A 21621-nucleotide genomic window follows, 5' to 3' on the forward strand; every position below is an offset into this window, starting at 1 on the left:
CAAGCGCAAGGCTCGCACTCCACTTCACATGCGGACGACCACGAGGCTGCGCGAATGAAAGCTTCGGCCAAAAACTGGGGACAGTTATTGAGCATGGTCATGCCACTCGCCCTCCTCCTCCACCTTGAGCTGCCACACTCTCACTGAATCGGTCAATCAGCCACTGACTAATTACTACTCTCATCCTACCTACCTCCTCCCTCCCTCCCTCTCCCTCACTCCATCTTCGTCCTCCTCTGTCCTCCGCCGCCGCAACGATTTCCTCAACCAGGTGCATTCATTGACTCCGGCACATACCACACGCACGCAAACACATACACACCGGTTCCGGGAGAAGAGCGAGAAATAAAAACCAAAAAAACCTGCATGCCTACGAACCTTTTGTAGCAGGTGTGACGATGGCGACGGTTCGCAAATTCCTCGAGCGCACGCTGCGCGGGACGAATCTGGAAATCTTCAAGGTATTTTGTTCCCCGTGCCATACCATACCATACCCTATTATACCCTACTCCATCCTACCCTATCACTACCTAGGATCCATCAAGTACATTCCCACCCTTACCCGTCCACATCTGAATCTTGTTCCTCTTCATGTTTTATCACTCATACCAATCTTACCAATAATCCCCGCGTCGCTAACGTACGTATGTGTGTGTGCGTGTGTGTCCGTGACAGTTTGGACTCTACCTCTCCTTCCCCATCGGGTACATGTACTACTTTGGCACGAACCTGGAGAACCGCTTCGCCGTGCCGGGCTTCTGGCCCACGCAGGACCAGTCGCACAAGATCCCCTACGACAAGGACGAGATCCGCGCGGAGATTGAAAGGCATCGAGAGCGGCTGCGGCAAATGCGCCAGAGCGATCAAAACCAGGGCCAGGGCCAGGGTCAGAGCCAGAGCCAGGAGTCGTCGCAGCAACAATAGCTTAAAGAGGCCGCTGGAGAGTAGCAGGGCCAAGATGACTTTTTGCCGGACCAGACAGAGGGGCAGTGCCGGGAATCAGAGTGAGGCGAACTGCGTCAAGCGACTTGACGACGAGCATAAAGAGCAAGAGATGGTCGTTCTGAAATATCTTGGTCTTCGCCTCGCTTCGCTTCGATGTCCTGTCCCGTCCTGTCGCAGCAGCCATCAGCTACAGCCAGAAGAAGCAGAAGCCAGCCTGCACAGGGTCTCTACAGCTCCATTCCGCATTCTACAACGATTACATGCATGGCGCCGGCGCAACACCCCCGGGGAAGGGGGGAGAGTCAGAGAGGGAGAAAGGGGCCCTGCCTCCCTCGCTTCCGTCATTCATGGGATACCTCATGCATGGGGAACTGTTCCCTTGTACAATAACTACATCTATACGGCTTGCGTTGGTTATCCTCCCACGAGACCAAAAAGTTCGAGCGAGGTACATACACATTATTGACCAGTTGGCGGCGGAATTATGGCCATCTTGAAAGACTGGCAGGACAACTATACAAGGCAATGGTGTTCCGGTTGATTAAAAGTCTGTATCTGTATCAATGCTTGGAAGCAGTCCACTCAATCTAAAACACGCTTCACAAAAGTTCGAACAAAATCCAGGGCGCTCGCGACCGCATGTCTGGAACAATCAGCGCGTGGACGCCATATCAAGATTGTTTCCCGTTAATGACAATATCTGGCAGCGATGCGCCGCGTACATTACAAATTTTCTCTTCTGAGTACCCGGTCCTGAACGCCATTACCACGTGTACTGCTCCAATTAAAGCACATAGGGGGTATCATCAAAGAATCAAAGTTCCCTCAAGGTTTCCCGGGCTGCTTCCACCGCACGCAAGGTTGGAGTCACCACCGACTCTATGGCTCCTGAAGCAACGCGCAAGCCATCTGCCGTGAGAGCAGCTGCTTCCTGTGACAGGTTTGTTGACGACTTGTAGGCGAATTCACCGGAAATATAGTAGCAGATACGGTGGTAAATGATGACGAGGTGGTTTGGGAGGTAGAGCGTTGCAGCCGTCACGAGTAGCGAGACCAGCAGGAACAGGATCAAATCTGGACAAAATCAAGTCAGAGACCTGAGCGAGCAAACGGAGAGAAGGAGAGGTAGGAAACATACTGAAAATGCACTTTTCCGTCGGTGTGAGCATGTAGAGCGAGAAAGTGACTTCATATTGGTATTTCTTCAACTGCACCCAGTGCAAGAAGGACGACATCTGCGATCTCTTACCCTCCTTTGCGACTTTGGCATAGTCGGTGACAGGCATGGTAAAGGCAAGAAGAGGCATCGGCATGAGGTTCGAGCAGGACAGTCAAAGGGGATTGAGGATCGCGACTTGCGGTGGTCGAGGATATATGAAGTTCCGAGTGTTTCTTCGGGCGGGTGAGTTTAACGGAGAGTCTGAAAGCCCCGAGGGGAGGTAACAGTTGATCCAATGAGGACAAGGGTCTCTATTGGAAAAGGTCGTGGTAGGTGATGAGGAGCGAGCGCGGCGAATGGTAAACGAGGGTAAGGGTGAAGGGCGAAGTTGGCGGTGGGCGAAAAAAAGGAGGCTCGGCCCAAAACTCAGCGACGCATGACGCTGAGTGAGAAAAAGGGCTAGGGCGAGAGAGGGAGCAGAGGCGTGGTTGTCAAGGGTGCAGGAGGTATTGGATAGAGGCAAAGCGAGTGAAGAAGCGAGCGAAAAGGAATTTCTCTAGAAGTTCAAGGGGGAGATTTCGGTGTCGTGAGGTGCGAAGGAGCGAAGAAGAGCCCCGTTGGATTGAAAGATTTCTGTGCAAGTGACGCCAACGATCGCGCCTTTGTTTGGCGGGCTGTGGCGCCTTACAAGCAATAAGAAGAATTAACGCGCTGAGTAGATGCGAAAGGGGGAGGGGAGTGGGGGTGGTTTACCAGTAAAGTTTAGGTATGAGTACCTCGTAGGTACAAGGTGGAAAGGTAGCTTTAGGATCGCTAGATAAAAGAGGGGGCCCCTTGTGAGTGGATGGCACAGGGGGGGTTCCCCGTGGCGTGAGCATGGATTCACGGCTACGAGTACGGTTAGTTACGAGTAGTTAGGTGGGTGAGCGGGAGGGTGATTAGCTAGGCACGCTAAGGAATGCAATAGGCGGCGGGGAGGCGCTCGTGGCACCTGGAAATTCGGTGCTCTGGAGTCTGGACTCTAGGTAGGCTTTGGAGGGTAGGTAAGCCTATTCTTCTTAGCCTCCTTGGCCTCGTTAGGTAATTTCGTCCCCTGGTCATCACTTTACACCCAGTGCCCCTCTTAGCAAGTACTGGCAACTGCACGGGTCAGGGAAGGTACTCCCAGCATGGACATATCTCTATACCAACCACATCGTAGCATGCACCGATCCATTTTGCACCATGTATACCAATTCCACTGCACAGTCTGGTCACAGCTTCTTACTCTCGTACAAGCTCTAGCTTCTTGTCCTGTATGTATATCTTCGCCCCATCTTCCACGATCTCATCTCACATCTCACATCTCACAGTTCGGCACGGAGACGATTTTTCTCCTCGACGACCGTCGGTGTCAGGCTCTTTCCACCGCACTTCATAAGGACAAGGACAGACACCGAGTCCGTGCCGGGGTCATCTTTGTGCATACTTGGCATGAAATGCCCTCCGGCGGCTCGGAGCGGGAGTCATCATAGTACCTAGGTAATCTCAATCTCGTTCTCATTTGCTTGATTACTCGAAGCTTTTCAGGCATCAGCATTGCAAAATCCCCCTTCTGCTGCGGGCTGGTTTGCCTGAACAACACCATGATGTCACAAAAGGAGGTCGACTCGACAGAGATGTGTAAGTCCATTTTGCACTGCCTCGCTGACTGATTGATCCACCACCTCTAAAATTTACCCGGCCGTGTCCGGCTATCTGGGTCTCGGGTTCATCGATGAATGTGGTAAGGGGTGTTAGTTTGTGCTTGTTGGGAGAGGACGGTGCGTGAGTATTGAGCAACTCCCATCTCTGAAACGGCATGGTCCTTGCGTGGTTTTGTTGGTTCTAGCTTGAGGACGGCACAAGCATAAAGGAGTCGACGGCGGAACCGAAAGGCCAACATGCTTGTCGTGCCATCAAGGCTTTCATGGTGAACGCGTGCCACATGCACGATCGAGTTGCTCATCATTTCAACGGGGAACTAAGAATTAGGCCCAAGTGGCTGGAACGTGAGACAATCCCACAGCCTTACATCCAAGTTTCCAGCCTTGTCCGAATAAGGCTGAAAAAGAGACATTGGCCCCTTTCTTTCCATATATTCAGGCCTACGGCCCACCAAATCCACCGACGCCCGAGAGATTCGGTTTCCATCTACTGCGTACACACCTGGACCATCGCTCAGCTGAGAACAGATAGAAAGGCCCACGGAAATGGCTCCGCCGGAAGCAGTAAGATGCATATGGGAGCTCCTTCTAGCAAAGACTGTCGAATACCGCGACTACTTCTCTTGAGGTAGGAAGTGAATCCACAGTGATATCGTTTGTTTTGTTAGGTCGTGACAATGTTCTGTGCTCTATCCATGCGTCCATCTATTTCTTTTTCCTCCAGACTCTACCCAAAAAAGTCCAGCCCCATGCACGTGGCTTCTCTACTACTCTAGTTCCCCAAAGATCGCTCATACTCTCAGAGAAAGAAGGGGAAAAAAGAGCCAGCTGCAAAAAGAAAAGCGTTGATGCTTCTTCCCTTTACCCCAGTCTGCTCTTGCTCAATTAAATCATCAAACCTTGCCATCAGAGAACTGCACGACGGCCCACTTCCCACTCCACGCCCACTTCCTTGCCCCGGTGTCGCCGCCGCCGCCCTCGGTCGCGCGGATCTCTTCGTCCTTGCCTTCAGGCAACCCGACCACGACGTCGGCCTTGCATGTCCGCAGCGCGAGCACTCTGAGGCCCGACGACGGACCGAGTGGGCCGATGGCTTCTGTGAAGGGCGTGGTGGCGGGCCAGGCAGCCTGTAGCGTCGTCGACGTTTTACGTTAGTTTACGAGGTGCTCTCTTTGAGACTCTGCGCCGTGCGTGGGCAAGTAGTAAAAAGGAGGGAGGGATTGGGTGGTTCTGTGAGTAAGGTCCCAAGCGGGAAATAGGGGTGTAGGGGGTAAAGGGTTACAATTGAAGGTGAGAAAGGGGGAAAGGGGGAACATACATCTCCAGTCAACTTTCTGTAATTCAAATCTCCCTTGAAAATCACCAGTTCGCTCTCCTTGAGATCCTCGACCAAACTCGGCGCCACGTGCAGCATGCGCCAGAAGCTGCCCGCGTGGGTCCAGAACCGGTTCGGCCGGAGGATCAGTCTGCCCTCGCCGTGAAGGTCGCTCCAGTCGTCGAAGAGGAATTTGATGTTGGCGGCCTCTTCGTCGGACAGAGGCGCCGGCGATGACACGCCGGTACCGTGGCGACGGTATCATTGATTGCCGCCTTCTATGGTGTCTCAGCTTCCCATTCGATTCGACAGCGCACGGTGATTGTCAGAATTGAGCTTTGATCTATTGAAAAGTCGACCCGCTCAAGGGGCAAGAGATGGTTGCTATCCTCGAGGCAGTCAATTCCTGGTCTTCCTCACGCCGGTCGACGAGCGCAATCGGAGAGTAACAAGTGTTCAAAGCAAAGTAGACGTTATCGACTTGGCAACAGACAATGTCCCTCACTCGCTGATATAAATCGCGGAGACTCAATCACGAGGTTGTCGGTTAAGGGTGGTGAAGGATCCAAGCGGTGGCATGGACAATCAGGCCGTCTATCTCTCAACCATCTCAATGGACTCAAACAGGTGGCAAATGGAGTTGATGTCACAGATTCATTCAGCAAACCCTACGAGGACTCGTGTCAATCGAATGCTTAAGAGCAAGATGAGGTCAATGCCGAAAGCTTCAGGCTTACCAGAGTTCCCATAGGAGAACTTGTTGGAAACCGCTGCATGTTTGCACAATCGACGTCCTCATCCGTTCATGGGCTGGACAACACGTTTGAGCGATCCGATGAAGAACGACCCGATTGGAGACATTTGAGAATCGTCGCAGCTCGCGTTTACGTGGATGTGCCGAAGAGAAGACAGGGCAACTTTGCTGATATAACCAAGCACTGTGCCATGCTTGGTCATGCATTTGCCATCGGTCTATTGGGATTACGGCCCCGAATATCGACAAGCCCAGGATGCACCACTGGTCGATGGCACTGGTTCTGTGAGGGAGAGATCTGTACGTCAGTCACTACCGCGAGTGGAGCGAGACCATGCTTTTCTGGCACCCCAGAACGAGGCAATTGTATCTGCTCAACCTGTTGAAACTGCTCGACCACCGCCGCGCCACGGTGGTAGACTATCAAAGCCATTTCCCAAGACCAATAAAATGGCGGAACAGGCGTCAGATCGAGCGGGTTGGTTACATTTGGACGTGGCAGCCGTGACCGGGCACGAGGTTCTGCCTTTGAGCAAAGCCATCAAAGGTGGAAACGCACATTCCAACCGCAATACTCGGCTTACATCAACAATGGCACCTGGAATTCGGATGCATTCACCCTGGATCCAACATTCTCTCTGGCCATTGGGTGCTATTTGGGAATCTGATCGAATCAAAAAGCGCGAAGGGTTGGCATGGACATCAACATGACCATTGCATCGACAGCCATGGAGTTTATGCCTCAGTGGCCATATCTAACTCGATCCGACTACGATTGGCAATCCCTTGTATGAGGATCTGCCTGTTCATCACTCATACGCCTGGTGGAGGAGGACGATGTGGATGTTACTTCTCGTTCCCCATCCCCATCCCCTTTCACATTAAAGAAGGCTGTCTCCCTCTTCGGACTGGGAGGGACCTCAGCTACCTCCACGAGCCCAGCTCTCACGAACCAGAAGGGATGAGTATCGGACGCTGTTACTGCTCTTCCACGAGACCGATGAGAATACCAGGGCTACTCTACCAAGGCCTCCAAGCATGCGATATGCCGCGCAGACTGGTTATTTCACGCGCAGGCAATGATTCAGTGTTCAGACATCAAGTCCTTCCGGCCATCAACCGGCTCGATAGCGAATTCGAGGTCGAAGGCAACAAGAGACTGCCTGAAGTGAAAGGTCTGTCGGGATGGGATGACTGAATGGGATAAACTACGCATTACCCGACAAGGTCACCCCATTTCCGATTCAAGAGGCTGTTTCCAAGTCGAATAAATAGACAGAGATCGATGTTGTGGATGTGGACTGGATGTCCCTGATCCAATACATCACAGAGTCTGAACAAGGTCCGCAGGACAACAATCGACACTCCTGGATTAGAGCAACTGACACACGATTCTGCTTTTCCTTCTACCATCGCTCCGCCTCCGGCATACCGAAGCTGCGTGGGCGAGAGATCTCCTTGCCCGCCAGGTCTCCATCAACGAAACTGGTGAAGAGGTCTCTGGCCGACGATTGTGAATCCCTTCAAGGGATCCCGGCCCAGAGCAGACGTACACGGAACAAGACTGGAATCGAAACAAGGGCGTCGCGCCGGCGAGGGGGTGGCGAGCCTCCCACCGCATCGGGTGCTGGCGTACTGTCGCTCTCAGGGAGTCTTGAAGTGACGACCTCATTACTTCGCGGCCCCAGAGCTCGGCAAACTGTTGGCCGGCTCAAGGCCTCAAATCAACCTCAGTGGTGTCCTCATCTCAGCGAAGCCCTCTCGCATGAACTTGTACTTTGCAAACGATGTAGACGTTAAAGCCGCCGGTTCGCATTTATCAGCCGCTGCGAACCTCGACCACCTCTTGTCCACGCCCGTCCAGGCAAACGACGACAAGGCGGAGCCGTCATGGCCCATTCATTAGACGACGACGGCGTGGAACGGCTACGGGCCCAACGGGTCCCGCACCGAGTTGCTATATTCACGCATATCATTACTCACCTGCTGCTTCGGGCGATTGATCCAAACTTCTCCCCATGTTTGCCACTTGACCAGGCGCAAAATAAAGGTCTAATTGCGGTTGCTTGGGCGGTGTCTTTCGGGGTGTGGCTGACTTGTTCTGGCGAGGGATTCGAGGTCAGCGAGGGCACGGAATAGAGTGACGGAATTCCCTCGTTGATTGCTTCGATACCCCCATTGAGTCTATGTCGCTCACACACGCATTTTTCGCCTTGCCTGTCACAAACTGCACTCGGCGCTCAGTGATTCATATCGCCTGTCTTCACCACCAACAGGCGGATCTGTCCATCCACCAATTGCAGCCCTGCGTTGGCAGTCTTGCCCAATCGACCTGATCGCTGATCACTGACCGACCTCGCTGTCGATCGTTCTCGTTGTCGTTGTCGTTCCGAACGAGAATGAATGCCCCCTTGTGCCCATCTCCCCACTCACCCTTTTTGCTGCGTGTTTTTCTCTTTCGAGGGCTCAGTAGGAAGACTTACTTGAGCTCATGCGATTGATTGACGGCGCGAGGAACAGCTCTCTCTCATGGACAAACCAACGCTGCTGCAGAAATGATTGGGGGGGAAAGAAAAACACGGAAGATCTGGAAATGGTAAATGGTGTGTGGGTGTGTATGCAAGGAATCACAATGAGACCCGTCTGCGCCGCACTGCTCGTCTTCGACCGGGAGTGTTAGATGGGACTTCAGAGGGGGCCGTGGGGGAGGGGGGGGGGGAGACGAGAAAGAAGGGATTAAAAGAAAAGGCGGCCCGGACAATGAAAGCTGTCTCTGTCTGTCTGTCGTGATTCGCGAGAGGCGCGGAGGCGAAGGAACCGAAAAGTTCTCGACAGCTTCCAATCCCGATACCCAAGGACGACGGGCAAGCCCAGGATGCCTGATGGAGGTGGAGTGTCTTGAGTCCCAGACGGTCGACGTTATGACAGCTTTGAGGTTTTGTGAGAGGGGACTTTTTCATTCTCGACGTGCTTGCTTGCTCTATATTCTGTATATTGTGACTGGGTACGGGATGGAATGATGCGAAGGGGTTGGGGAGGGAGAAAGGGGGTCTCTTGGGGCTTTGACTCTTGAATGGCACGCTAACCACGCATAGGATATGGAAAGGGATCGTGTAAAGGGGTGACTTGTGAACCCACCCAGCCAGCGTTGAAGGTGTCTTTGATTTCGACGTCCTGCTTGGGATCATTTCCCGCCGTTAACGACGGCTTGCTCGCGGACGACTTCGAGGATGTCGGCACACACCCTGTCCGTGACTTGTGCGGTGCCGGCATTGCCGCCCAGGTCGCGGGTCTTGACGCCCGCGTCCAAGGTGCGCTCAATGGCGGTCATCAGCACGTCGGCGGCGGCCGGCTGGCCCAGCCAGCGCACCATCTCGGCGCAGGTCCAAAAGGTGCCGATGGGGTTGGCGACGCCCTGGCCCGCAATGTCCCACGCGGACCCGTGGATGGGCTCGAACATGCTGGGGTTCTTGCGGGTCGGGTCCAGGTTGCTGGTCGGGGCGATGCCGATGGACCCGGCCAGCGAGGCCGCCAGGTCCGACAGGATGTCGGCGTGCAGGTTGGTGGCCACGACGACGTCGATGCTCTCGGGCTGCAGCACCATGCGGCACGTCATGGCGTCGACGAGCATCTTGTCGCTGCGCACGTCCGGGAAGTCGCGCGCCACGGCCTCGTTGACCTCGTCCCACAGCACCATCCCGTTGCGCTGCGCGTTGGACTTTGTCACGAACGTGAGCGTCTTGCGGGGCCGCGACCGCGCCGTCTCGTACGCGAATCGCAGGAGCCGCTCGCACCCGTGCCGCGTGAAGACGCTCACTTCGGTGCCCACTTCCCACGCCTGGTTCACGTGCGACCGCCCTCCGTGCCCGGCGTACTCGCCCTCACTGTTCTCCCGGATCTATGCTCATTCAAGGATGTGTGTCAGTGTCAAAGAGTGGCAGGCACGCACTGAGAAAGGCACTTGTTTGTGGTAAAAAGGGAAAGCCAGCTGGTGGCGATCGAAACGGCGGGAAGAAGAAGCAAGGTTCAGACCTCCGTGGTAGAAGAAAAGGGAGAAACGAGAACAATAGAGAGAAAACCCCTTACAATCACCCAATCCAGCTTTTTGGTATTCTCCAGAGTCCCCTGACACGCCGACAAGGGCGAGGTGACGCCGCGCAGGATCCGCGTCGGCCGCACGTTGGCAAATTGCTGCAGGGGCTGGCAGATGGCGAGCCTCAGCCCCCACAGTGAGATGTGGTCGGGGACTCTGCGGTCGCCGACGGCGCCGAAAAGGATGGCGTCGTACGTGCGCAGCTCTTCGAGGCCGTTTTCGGGCACGTACCGCCCCTCTTTGAGGTACTTGTCGCTCGACCAGTCGAAAGGGGTGAATTCGAACGTGAACAGGTGCGAGAAGGCCTTCGAGAGCGTTTCCAGCACCGCGATTCCCGCCGAGATGACCTCGGGCCCGATGCCATCGCCGGGGATCGAGGCGATCCTGTATTTCTTGTGTTCCGACGCCATGGTCGAAGGGGGCGGCGGAGTACGGAGTACGTGGTTCAGTTGAAGGTGGTGGTGCCGGTGACGTTGATATTGATGTTGTTGCTGACCGCAGATGTTGTGTCAGGACCTGCGCCACCCAGTGGGAACTGCCGGTCGAAGAAGTGTTGCTGTTGACAACGACTCGACTTGTACGAGGACAAGAGAACACTCCCCTCCTCAAAAGCTTGTGAGGGGGTCAAGGGGTTTATATCCTGTGGCTTCCCCGCACCTGCCGTCACGTGTGTCAGCATCTCGTATCGGGGAGTTGCCGCGTTGCCAATTCAGGTTGAGCGCCAAGGTAATGTAATGACCGTTCACGCTAGTCTTTGGAACCGTACGATACATTCGGCCAAGGCGCTTGGCAATTATCTGTGCCGCTAGCCAAGACGCTAATAATTATAGCGTTACACTCGCCAAGGCGCCAATAAGCGCGGCATAAAAGCAGCGTCAGGGGTCCACATATCGGACTAATGCCAACACCCCTGCAGTACGGTGCACCACACCGCACATTCCGCACAACCGTGGAGCCTTGCTGTCCCCCCCCTTCCTCAACGCAAGGGTCGATCAGATCCCTCCTCCGTCAGGGTGCATGTACTCTTCCCATCCCCGAGACGTTTGCCGAGTACCTCCAACGCATTGCACCGGTCAGGCGCCGGCTCTTCGCCGCTTTCATGTTCAAGCCAGAATTGACTGATCAATGACCCGCCTCATTCCCTGCGGCTTCAGCTGTGGCTGATCTGCTCTTCGAACGCCTCATGTTGTTGAGCCCAACTGAAGAGAAAGGGACGGGACGGGATGGATCAGAAATGCTCCATCCCACGCACGCAACCACCTACAGCTGCAACCGTCCTTTTTGGGAACAAGACTGGCAGAGAGCTGAGCAGCTGTGCATCGCAGCCGTTCATCAAGTGCAGCAGCAACCAACCAAGCAAAGTCAATGGCTTGACAAAATGGCAGTTTGGGACGCGACGATGACGGCTCGATCGAACAGATGGCAACAACCAGAAAGGATCCGTGTCAAAATCACAGTGTCATGGAACGATCCGTACCGTCTCACGCTCTATACGGACAAGGGAGCAGAGACCAAAGTTTCACCTCTCACCTCCTCGACCATGTCCAACGGTTTTACTCGCCCTTCTTCTAAGAAACACATGTCCGTGTGCGCCGCGGTCGTGAAGATTGGTTGCTCACAAGCTGAAGACGAGATGAGGTGGCTTCTCCCCCTTGATACTCATTGCGGGTTGTCGTGGTGTTACAGGCCGGGCTTGTTCCTTTCCATTGCAACGATGTGGCAATGGGTGCGACCCGGTGACCACAACCCCCTGGTGTATCAGTCAGCGCCTAGTCATCGACCGTCATGGTGACTGGAACTGTGGCGTCAAGGGTGTCGTGGTGTCTGCCATCTCGATGGTAGCGTTCCACGGTGTCTCTTCAAACCCCCAGGTCAACAGATCCTGTGGACATTGCCTCTCTCCCCTACCAAAGCAAAAAGCCCAAGAAGACGTCTACGAGAAGCGAGACATCAGAGAAACAGAAAGAGTCGTCGCGGAAGAGGATGCAAAAGGCAGGAGCAGGAAGCCCTTGACGATTCTGTCCCGGGTTATACGGAAGAAAGAGGTGTAGAGAGACGTGCTGAAACTTTCGCCGGGAGTATTTCAATGGGCGTCGAGGTCGAGGCGTTTCACCGCCTCCTGAGAACACACAGAGAGACAAGCCAGACAACAATTCCAAATCCACAATTTGGGATGTTTAACACGCACAGTGCAGACAGCGAGCTGTCGATTCTCTCCTTTGTTGCAGACCTCGTAAGCTTCTGACCCTACAGAGTTTCGGTGGTGTCACGGAACGGTTTCCAAGGTCTCTACGATAATACTCTCCTCGCCTTCGATCTAAACGCCTTCAATCTCCTTGTCTTCCGTCCTCGCCTTTATTCCCTCCATCTTCGTTCCCATCTCCCTCGATATATAGCCTTTGTGTCAAGAACACCCATGTGACACTGCACACTCAGCTCAGGCCGACAGCCAAGCCGCTGGCTTATCGCATGTATATAGCAGGAGAGATCATACCTGTCAACCTTGAACTTCAGTCTTCTTCAAGCGTTGACATCTCTATCTATAGGCTAGTTATTCTATCATTATCGATCCCATAGTACACATATTCACCCTCGAGTTAGGTAACTGGTCTGATACTTTGATCCCACATTCTTAGGTCCTATACCTTTTACCGCCACAGTCTCTCATCTCAACCGCCCCCAGGCTGATCAACCCGCAAATTCAAAATTATGGGAGACTGGCAATGTTGAAAGAACAGACGAGGAAACACACAAAGGTGAGTCGAGAACTAGCGATTTAGTGCAGCTACTACGGGTTGCAGCTGCCCTCCTTGGTCTGAATCACGTCCGTCGCCTATTATTCCTCGTGCTCGTGCTCGCAATGACGGTGGAAATCTCATTGACCTGTCGTCAAAGCCAAATACATATTGAACAACGCAACAGCTTACAGGGGGTGGGACGATCTTATCACCGTCGAGACACTTACGGACGACAAGGGGGAACATTGTCCGTGCGGGCTGAGCAACCATACGGATTTAGAGACCGGGAAATTATGCGTCAAATTCCTGCAACATGCTCCCTGGAAGATGCCAAAAGAACGACGAACAAGTCCAATGAAGTGAGAACTCGTGGCAGGTGTCACTCACTCCATATTGGGTTCGCTGAGTCTGTCATCTTCTCTGAGAGATTGACGCCGTGCCTCGAACATGATCAGCAATGCCATCTACCATGCAACCAGCGGTTCAAACGAAGCGAGACCATCGAGCAAACGGCCGGCCGGCTATCAGGGCAATACGTAGTGACATTGTACCTAATTCTGCGACGTCTATACCGTCTCTTCTTCCAGCCAGGTGATCATGGGTGCATCGACCCTGATCTACAGTGGGAGGGAAAAGCTACACAGCGTGTATTCAGCGACGTGATCCTCTACTAGATTCATCCGAATTAGGCGATTTGGATGACGCGTTCCAAGGTCACCTTTATAATACAGTTTCGCCTTCAAACTCTTGATTTACATCTACCGTGACTGCTGTTCTACTACCTACCTACCTCTCAGTGCCTCGTTGTCGACGCGAGAACTAGACACTTAAACTACGCTATAGTCTCAATATTTCACCTTTTCTTGTAGCGCTGCTCAAGAGGTTCAGAGCCCATCAGCGATACATTCGTGACTGCAATCAGCGACCGGGTCCTGTTTGCGCCCTACTACCAATGGGTCCGGCCGATGACGCTCGCGGAACCATCTTCGATACTTATGAGAAGAGCACGGTGAAGAGGGTTTTTGGATCGTTGGGGCAGATCCAAGGGCTGGGGCTGACATATCAAGGAGCGCGTCCGTTCAGTATGGGAGGGAGAGAATCAGAAGATGCTACTAAGCAAGACATCTCGCGCGAACTACACCATGATGGGGCTCTATTGTACAAACTGTGCTCAAAACACATCAAGAGAGTGGACCTCGTCATCCACACGTCTTTTGGTTGTCGAATTTATACTCATCCTGGCCAGAATCCCTCGGTATCTCAACTGGATCTGCCCCATGCCGATCCAGATGCGAACTATGGCAGAAACATATGCACAAGGTACATCACTCGACAAGAATCCTTCTGAATGGATGGATGGATGGATGCAGGCCAGTTCTGACCCTTGCAAATGCTTTGTGGCATCTGTTTTCTCATCGACCAAATCGGAGACAAACCTTGATTTGATGTGATGGACTGACCATGTCTTATGTAGTCAGGCGATACGCCATGAAGCATAAACACATCTCTGCTTCTTAGAAATTGTGCATACACCAGCAACGTCGGCCTTGTTGATCGATGGTCATGTATAGCATGCTGCTGTCCAGTCACCCATAACGTCTCTGCCATTCCCGGCCTTGCAGCCACCAACCGGTCCTTCCTCTGGTTCTGTGACTTGACAGTCTTTGGTGGCCAACGGCTCATCAGGCCAAACAATCCATTAGGCGACCACGGCACACCAGCTGATAAGGGCAACGAACAAGCAGTCAGTCACGCTGTGGATGGGTTATACGGAGGGTGCCACTTTGCTTGCTGATAGGGCGTTCAATCTCAATACCCCAAGAGCGAGGTTGAGGATCCTGGCATCACAAGTCACAATGGAGAAATTAGAGGTCAAACCTGATTTCGAGCCGAACCGCCGAACCGCCGAACCGACTACTACTCGACCTTGAAAAGTAATTGGATCAAAGATTTTGTCTGTTACAGGGAACCCCGTTCTTTGTCCCCAAACTCTAAATGGACGACATTCGACCCACCATGACTGTTACATCCACCTTTTTATCTGTTGCTCCAATCCTTTTTCTTCTCTCTACTGACTCAAAGCTTAGAAGCTTCCTTTTACCTCGCCTCACCATACCACCACGCCGCTATCAGTCCCCGTAGCTCGCAAGCAGTTTCCTTTGCTTGTAATGATCCTGCGGTGCACCAGACGCCGTTGCATTTCCTTCTGCCTGTACGATGGCATCCCCCATTGATACCTGTATATCGCCTCACGACCAGCCTCTAGTGCGCTCCTCCCTGCCAAAGCCCAGGTCGATCTCTTTGCTATACCCTGCAACATCCTACGAGGAAAAGGCTGTGTGTGTTCACATACATACAATCCTACCGAGTAGGTGACTGGTTCCCTGCACGCGTGAGATCTGGTGGAATTGGCACATGCTAACTGGCATTACAGAGCTCCATGGATGTATGACCTTTCGTTTAAGCAGGACCCCGACCCTGCTGCGACGATCAAACTTCAATCGAGACAGAGCAGTTCCTCTTCAAAATCCATACATCCTTCTGGCATCAGTCTTCACCGCCGAGGCCAATATCGATCTGCATACTCTGCGCTACTATATCTTGCCAGGAAGAGGCTTTGTTCATACAGATGGTCCTCCCAACGGGTACAACTACTTGACTGCGGGATTCATCAAAGATGGGTTCAAAGCCGAATAACTGTTGAATGGTGCATGCCAACTATCTTCCATAGAAAGAAGGCCTCGACCTCCGTCCGTCACACGCTCGATCGATGATCAATTCCGACTGAGAAAGATAAGTTCCTCTTCAATTGATACACGGCTATACCAACCCCGTCACAGCGGTACCCTCTGTGATTGGTACGCTACCACGTCATGCTGGAGAAAGGCTGTGTATACGCATCGATCAATCCTTTGAATGGGTGACCACTTCACAGTGAGACATGTCAAAGATTTTTGGATGGAGCGTAGGCCGGAGTAACACATTGTTAACTGTTCTTATTATAGGGCTGCAGAACCTTTCCTCGAACATGCTCTGTTATCGAAAGAAAGGCACTCCCAAGGGCGAGATTTCCTATCTTGAGGCAGAGAAGGCCAGGTTGGCTGAGGCTATCGAAACTGCTGACGCAGCTAAGAAAGGGCTCGAGAAGAAAGTTGAAGGTCTCGAAGGGGAGAGTATCAGACCGTCTAGCGAGCTTGAACAGGCCAAACCGACCGCACAGACGCGGCTTGATGAAGTGAAACCTAGTATCGTTTGGCGGAAGACAAGTGCCTCGCCTCCTGTCCTACCTACGACCAACTCCGACTAGAGACGGTTCAGGTTCCTCCTCGAACTCATACACAAGAAGGTACAAAATACTATGCTAGAGGGCTTGTGAGAAGGCTGATTGGGATGGCTGGGTCCTCTTCTCCTCATACACGAGCCCACCAATCTGTTTCCTCTACACAACGCTATTCTGTCTGTACGACGCGACCGACAATACCACCCTACTCCTATAGCGGCGTGCAGAACGCAGCACCCCACCTAAGTGCCAGTTCGGCAAACCTTGAAAGGCTGAGTGAGAACTCACCGTTTTCTACAGCCGCCCAACGTTGTTTTCGCAGGCTATCGCGGTCCGATATAGCCCCCTTTTACCGTCTCGCCACTATAACAACGCACATATTCTGGAGATCTGTCGAAACGGGGAGAAGAGATGGCAGCTACAATGTCCGAAACACTCTCCCTTTCCGCCTTCTTCACCACCATTTAACCTGGTCAACCCCGCGAGGTTGTCGAGACCGGAATTCCGCCTGCTCCCATCCATGCCACCCAAGACTCTTTGCCGAGCCGGCTCGCGATCTTCAACCTCTTCATCCACTCTCTGAAGACCGGACTCGGAGGACATAGTGTGGTCGAGCTCGTCCTGATCAGCGACGCCTTCTACTGCTCTCAGACTCCGGCTTCAGGGCCATCAACGCGATCGAGGATGCCGCCTCGCTAAGCGTTCTATTTGAGGACTTTGAACTCTTCCACATGGCCCGAGACCGTGTGTTCCCGCTTTATGGTGAGACTGTCAAGTCTGGTGTTGTGGAGGCCAAAGAGCACAGCAATCGACAAGGCCATATACGTGGGTAAAAAGAGAAGCAGCGTTCAACGTATCGTCCGCTGAAAAGATCGAGAAGCAAGCGATACCATAGCTAACTATCTAGCTCGCAGGCTCGAAGGATACCTATCACTCATCGACTGACTGACCGACCGACCTATCTACCGGACTGACACGACCTATATATTCGCGGCCGGGTCTATTGGTCATAACATGAAACACCAGAGGCAGAGGAGGAGGGGACAGGGAGGAATATGTGTGTGAGCAAGAGAGAGAGCAGTCTAGGCTCTTCTTCACCTCGCATTCGTCCCAGAGCGCGTGGAACGAAAGAACTCCTCCACCTTGGCTCAATGAGGACACTACAACAACGTCATCTCCCACCGTATAATGCCCAACTTCATGGTCAAAACGGGTGATCCGACAGGGACTGGCCGAGGTGGTTCAAGTATCTATGGCGACAAGTTTACCGATGAGACCCCCGTCCTTGAAGCATACTGGTGCAGGTGTGCTCAGCGTGGCCAACAGCGGGAAGGATAAGAATGGCAGTCAATATTTTATCGCGCTGGCGAAGACTCTCTCCCACCTGCGCCCCTCCATCATGTTGCCACGACCCTTGATCCTAGATTTCCTTCGCCGGCATATGAGCCTGTGAAGTCTGTAGGCGTTTTGTTCAAGGCCGAAGACGTAGCCACGAACCCGTGGTTGGTGGTCGGGCTGGGTCTGGCGGCCAGTATTGGCACCATGTGCGGCACAATGTACACTCACTCTGACAAGTAAGTTCTCTTCTGTCGTTGATCTGTCAAATTAGTGCATATGTTACGCTGACAAGATCTCCCATCTATGAAACTTACGAGGTGCTGGATGTTATTGAACCTTCCAGCGCCCGGAAACGAATGTCGGTCGGTCGTCGTACGCTCCCACGATCGACGCAGCTGCGTGGTTGACTAAGGGAACGGAGCAGCGCAAGACGTTCCCCTCGACCTTTGCGATCGATCGACCTATCGGCCTGCGAAACTCGACGGACGAATCTCGAACCGAGCGCCACGAGCACGATTCGATCGCCTGCGGATGCAAGCTTCAGGTACATAGAAATCCGCAAGGATAGAAGAGATTCCACGCCTACGAGGTGCCGTGGCAGGGGAGCGAGCAGCACTGTTGACTCCCGCATGAACAGCAGCATTCGGAAACTCTTGCGCTCAATAGATTTGGCATCTCCGAATGTGCAAGCTGTACGGAGACGAGCCAGTCAGCAGAAAAGTGTCGAGGCCCAAGCGGCTTTGAGAAGGGGCAGCACCAGTCTTCGACCAAGGGAGATGGGGACCTCTTTGAACCCATACAAGAGAAGGGTCAAATGAGAATACTGTTGCCCTAACCCTATTGGGAAGGTTAGCCGAAGAATTTCCACCGCGGCACACAATAAAACTGTAAAACGCGCTAGATAGATTTCCTTACCTAATCAATCAATTCATTCCACTTACAGGTTATGAGCGCCTAACACGCTTTATGCGCGTTGTTTTCTTTATCATCGACTTAATTCCTAGGTCGTCCTTTACTGGAATGGTCCAGTAATAACCTAGTCTACAACGAACCATCGGTTTTACGGTGGATTTAGCCACAGACGTAAGGGCGTGCTGTGGAGGCTACGAGACAGCGCCAAACCAACCAAAACGAGTTTAAAAGGTGTTCTGAAGGAATAACCTATCCTATCCTTTCATCGAACGAACGATTATCGATTCAGGACCCGTCGACGGCCTAAGTTCCACTCTCCTATCACGCTAATAGGGATAATCGGCCGCGAGCCAATACCTATTCGATCCACTAGAACTACGCTTCGGTTAGCGTATTCTATACAATGGGGGGGTTTAATAACGGCGGAAAGAATCGCCTAATCTTACAGGGTAAATCTAACTACGCAGTGTAGTTACCGGCATATGAAATGGAACTACGGACGTAGGAATGTCATAATGTAATAATACGCTTAGTGCTTATACATCTAGACGAGATGGATAGTAACTTAAAGAGAAAGCTTATGGACGACTTCCTGGTACGTAAGTAAACGCGACCTGAGAAGGGCTTTACGAAAGAAGAACTTAAGGTAGCCTATTAGGATTAGGTCATCCCGGAAATTAAGAAGTTTAACGCATGGGAGGTAGTAAATTCTAAGGTATAAGGGATCATCTATAATCTCTGCGGTAATTACATTAAGCCACTTATTATCTAGGAGAGGATAGTAAAGGGTGTCCTAGCGAAGCTTAAGAAGGCTTATAAGTAATAGGGTCTTACGGTAGTCTTTCATTAGATAGTTCTGCTTAATAGTTACTCTCTTAAACGGTTTATAACACTCGAAGAGTATGTTAATAAGTTGCGAACTAACCGCGTAAGTTTCGAGGCGCTTAAACTCGACTTTACTAATGACGTCTGGGTATCTATCTTCCTAAATGAATTAGGAGAGGATTATGAGACGGTAGTCTCTCGGATACTTAACTTATTAAGAGGAAAGGTAACCTTTGACGACGCCGTTAAGAAGATCTTTTAGTATAATATGCGGAGGGCATTATAAGTAACTAGATCTGAACATTCTAATTAAGCTAATGTATTTAAGACATAGTCGAAGGGTTAATTTAATAGCTCCGGTAATAATAAAGGTAAGAAGAATAACGCTAATAATAACTAATCTAAAGGGAAAGATGGAAAATGAGCTTACCGGACACACTAGACTAATGATCATACATGGAAGCATTGTTTTTCTAATCTAGATCGTGTCGATCGGGAAGAACAGTTATAGAGTCGTAAGAAGGATAAAGGAAAGGAAAAGGCGAATGTAAATGCTTCGATAATCGACTAATTAATCCCGGAATTCATTGAGAGGATTAGGAATGAAGCCGGTAGACGAGACTCTCCTAGAGATAGGGGGGTAGAGGCTAATCAGGCCTATATCTACGCCGTTACTACCTCGGAAGTCGCTATCTATAGTACTAAGGAAGAGGGCTTTCTCTTAGATAGTGACGCCTTCTACTACATAACCTATTTAAAAGCGAATTACATTAACTACCGAAAAGAGGAGATGATAGCACGATTAGTAGATTACAGCGAGATCGTGTCCGAAGGCTATAGCGATGTTATTATCGATTGCGAACGAGACGGAGTTACGATACTAGTTCGATTCGATAACGTCTGGTATTTTCTAGACCTCGGCGTAAATCTATTGAGTATTCGGGCCCTTAAGGAATAAGGATTCGTTACTATTCTCGAAGAGATTCCTGACCTAATTAATACTAGCCTTTATAAAGGTAAACGACGGGTTACGAGCATTTAGAGAGATGGAAGGAGATACCTTCTCGATATGAAGAATGGCGTCTCGCCTCTAGTCTAGGTTCATCGGGACGATTCGATTAATGCTTTATCTATAAAAGGCGGCGAGACGGCGAGACTATAGTACTGACGAATGGGCTACCTATCTCTTAAATACCTTAATCGACTTAAGAAGGTTATAATAGGCATCGATTTTACTAATTCATTTAGTAAACTCTACGAGGATTACATTCTAGCGAATTAATCTCGTATACTAAGAAGAGGAGTAACGAGCGGATCGGTAACGAGGCTAAATAAGCTGATTTACACCGATCTAGTAGGACTAATCATACCGGCGTCGATTACTAGCAGTAGATATATCATGACTATTACTGACGACTACTCTAGACGAGTAGTTCTCTATTTTCTTAAGATAAAGGCCGAGGCGGCGACCTAGATAAAGTATTATATCGCGAACGCTATGAATACTAATCTACCGGTTATTACTATTCGTGTTGATAACGGGGGTGAATACGAAGGCTCTAACTTACGTAACTACCTTAAATAGGCCGGAATCTATTAGGAACCTACCGTACTATATAGTCCGGAGTTAAACGGCGTTGCGGAACGTCTTAATCGAACGCTAATGAGTAAAATAAGATCGATGCGGAAGGACTTAGGATTGCCTAAGTATCTATAGGAGAACCTATTGTAAACGGCGGCTTATTTACATAATCGCAGTCTAAATAGATCGATTAGATTTATGACACCATTTGAACGTTTTAATGGTAAATAACTGGATCTTAGTCATTTACGAATAGTTAGTAGTCGTACCTTCGTTTATATACTAAAAGAGAAGCGATAGGGTAAGTTAGCAGACCGTTCTAAGCCTTATATTATAGTTAGTTACGGAGCGGCCTCTTTAATTTACTGGGTATTCGATCCTGAGGAACGTAGAGTGTTTCGGTCTAGAGATGTTATCTTTAATGAGGATCAGAGCCGTTACTTTAAACTAGTGGAGGTTATAGAAGAGTTCGATACGGATGAGGATATCTAGGACGCATCGTTAGTTAATTACTTAGGGTTTATAAGAGAAGAACTACTAGATTTACTATAATTACCTATGGAATAGGAAATGGTAGAACCTCAGGACGAGGAAATCGTACAATAGTAGACCATTTAAGACTCGGAATTACTATAGGAGTAAATGGCGGTCCCGCGCCGTAGTAGTAGGATCGCGAAACCGTCTCGTAAGCTGAGAGAGGCGGCGGCATCGGTAGTTACGTTATACCTCGGATAGGTAGCGATAACTGGCTATAAGGTAGTATCTTATTCGTAAGCCATAAAAGGTCTAGATCGCGATCGCTGGAAATATACGATTTAATAGTAATATTATGATGGGTTGAACCCAGAAGGAGGCTCGGTTCTGACGAACCAGCGCCAAGACTAACGACAGGACTAACGCCACCTCCTGATTGGCTAAATTTGCCTGTACATTGTACAGGTAAAATGCCGCTCCTGATTGGACGAGGCACGTACCGTGCAAGGGATACCGAATCC

General features: G+C 51.3%; 5 protein-coding genes across 5 annotated transcripts; 2 read left to right on the top strand and 3 right to left on the bottom strand.

The window, feature by feature from the left end:
• Positions 1–398: 398 nt before the first annotated feature.
• AYO21_11584 (hypothetical protein) lies at positions 399–924 on the top strand (the record flags this gene model as incomplete). The annotated part of the gene is made up of 2 exons (XM_022661472.1): positions 399–461; positions 676–924. The coding sequence occupies 2 exons, from the start codon at positions 399–401 to the stop codon at positions 922–924; spliced, it is 312 nt and encodes a 103-aa protein (XP_022506223.1).
• Positions 925–1759: 835 nt separating this feature from the next.
• Positions 1760–2231, bottom strand: AYO21_11585 (hypothetical protein; the record flags this gene model as incomplete). The annotated part of the gene is made up of 2 exons (XM_022661473.1): positions 1760–2019; positions 2084–2231. The coding sequence occupies 2 exons, from the start codon at positions 2229–2231 to the stop codon at positions 1760–1762; spliced, it is 408 nt and encodes a 135-aa protein (XP_022506224.1).
• A 2451-nt stretch (positions 2232–4682) lies between these two features.
• On the bottom strand, positions 4683–7878 carry AYO21_11586 (hypothetical protein; the record flags this gene model as incomplete). Its single annotated transcript, XM_022661474.1, has 3 exons — positions 4683–4916; positions 5108–5313; positions 7842–7878. 3 exons carry the CDS (start codon positions 7876–7878, stop codon positions 4683–4685), a joined length of 477 nt encoding a protein of 158 aa, XP_022506225.1.
• A 1164-nt stretch (positions 7879–9042) lies between these two features.
• Positions 9043–10361, bottom strand: AYO21_11587 (tartrate dehydrogenase; the record flags this gene model as incomplete). Its single annotated transcript, XM_022661475.1, has 2 exons — positions 9043–9756; positions 9945–10361. The coding sequence occupies 2 exons, from the start codon at positions 10359–10361 to the stop codon at positions 9043–9045; spliced, it is 1131 nt and encodes a 376-aa protein (XP_022506226.1).
• Positions 10362–15630: 5269 nt separating this feature from the next.
• AYO21_11588 (hypothetical protein) lies at positions 15631–15996 on the top strand (the record flags this gene model as incomplete). Its single annotated transcript, XM_022661476.1, has 1 exon — positions 15631–15996. The coding sequence occupies one exon, from the start codon at positions 15631–15633 to the stop codon at positions 15994–15996; it is 366 nt and encodes a 121-aa protein (XP_022506227.1).
• Between the last annotated feature and the right edge of the window lie 5625 nt (positions 15997–21621).

The sequence above is a fragment of the Fonsecaea monophora genome (assembly GCF_001642475.1).
Source record: "Fonsecaea monophora strain CBS 269.37 chromosome Unknown Scaff168, whole genome shotgun sequence".
Taxonomy (NCBI): Eukaryota; Fungi; Ascomycota; class Eurotiomycetes; order Chaetothyriales; family Herpotrichiellaceae; genus Fonsecaea; species Fonsecaea monophora.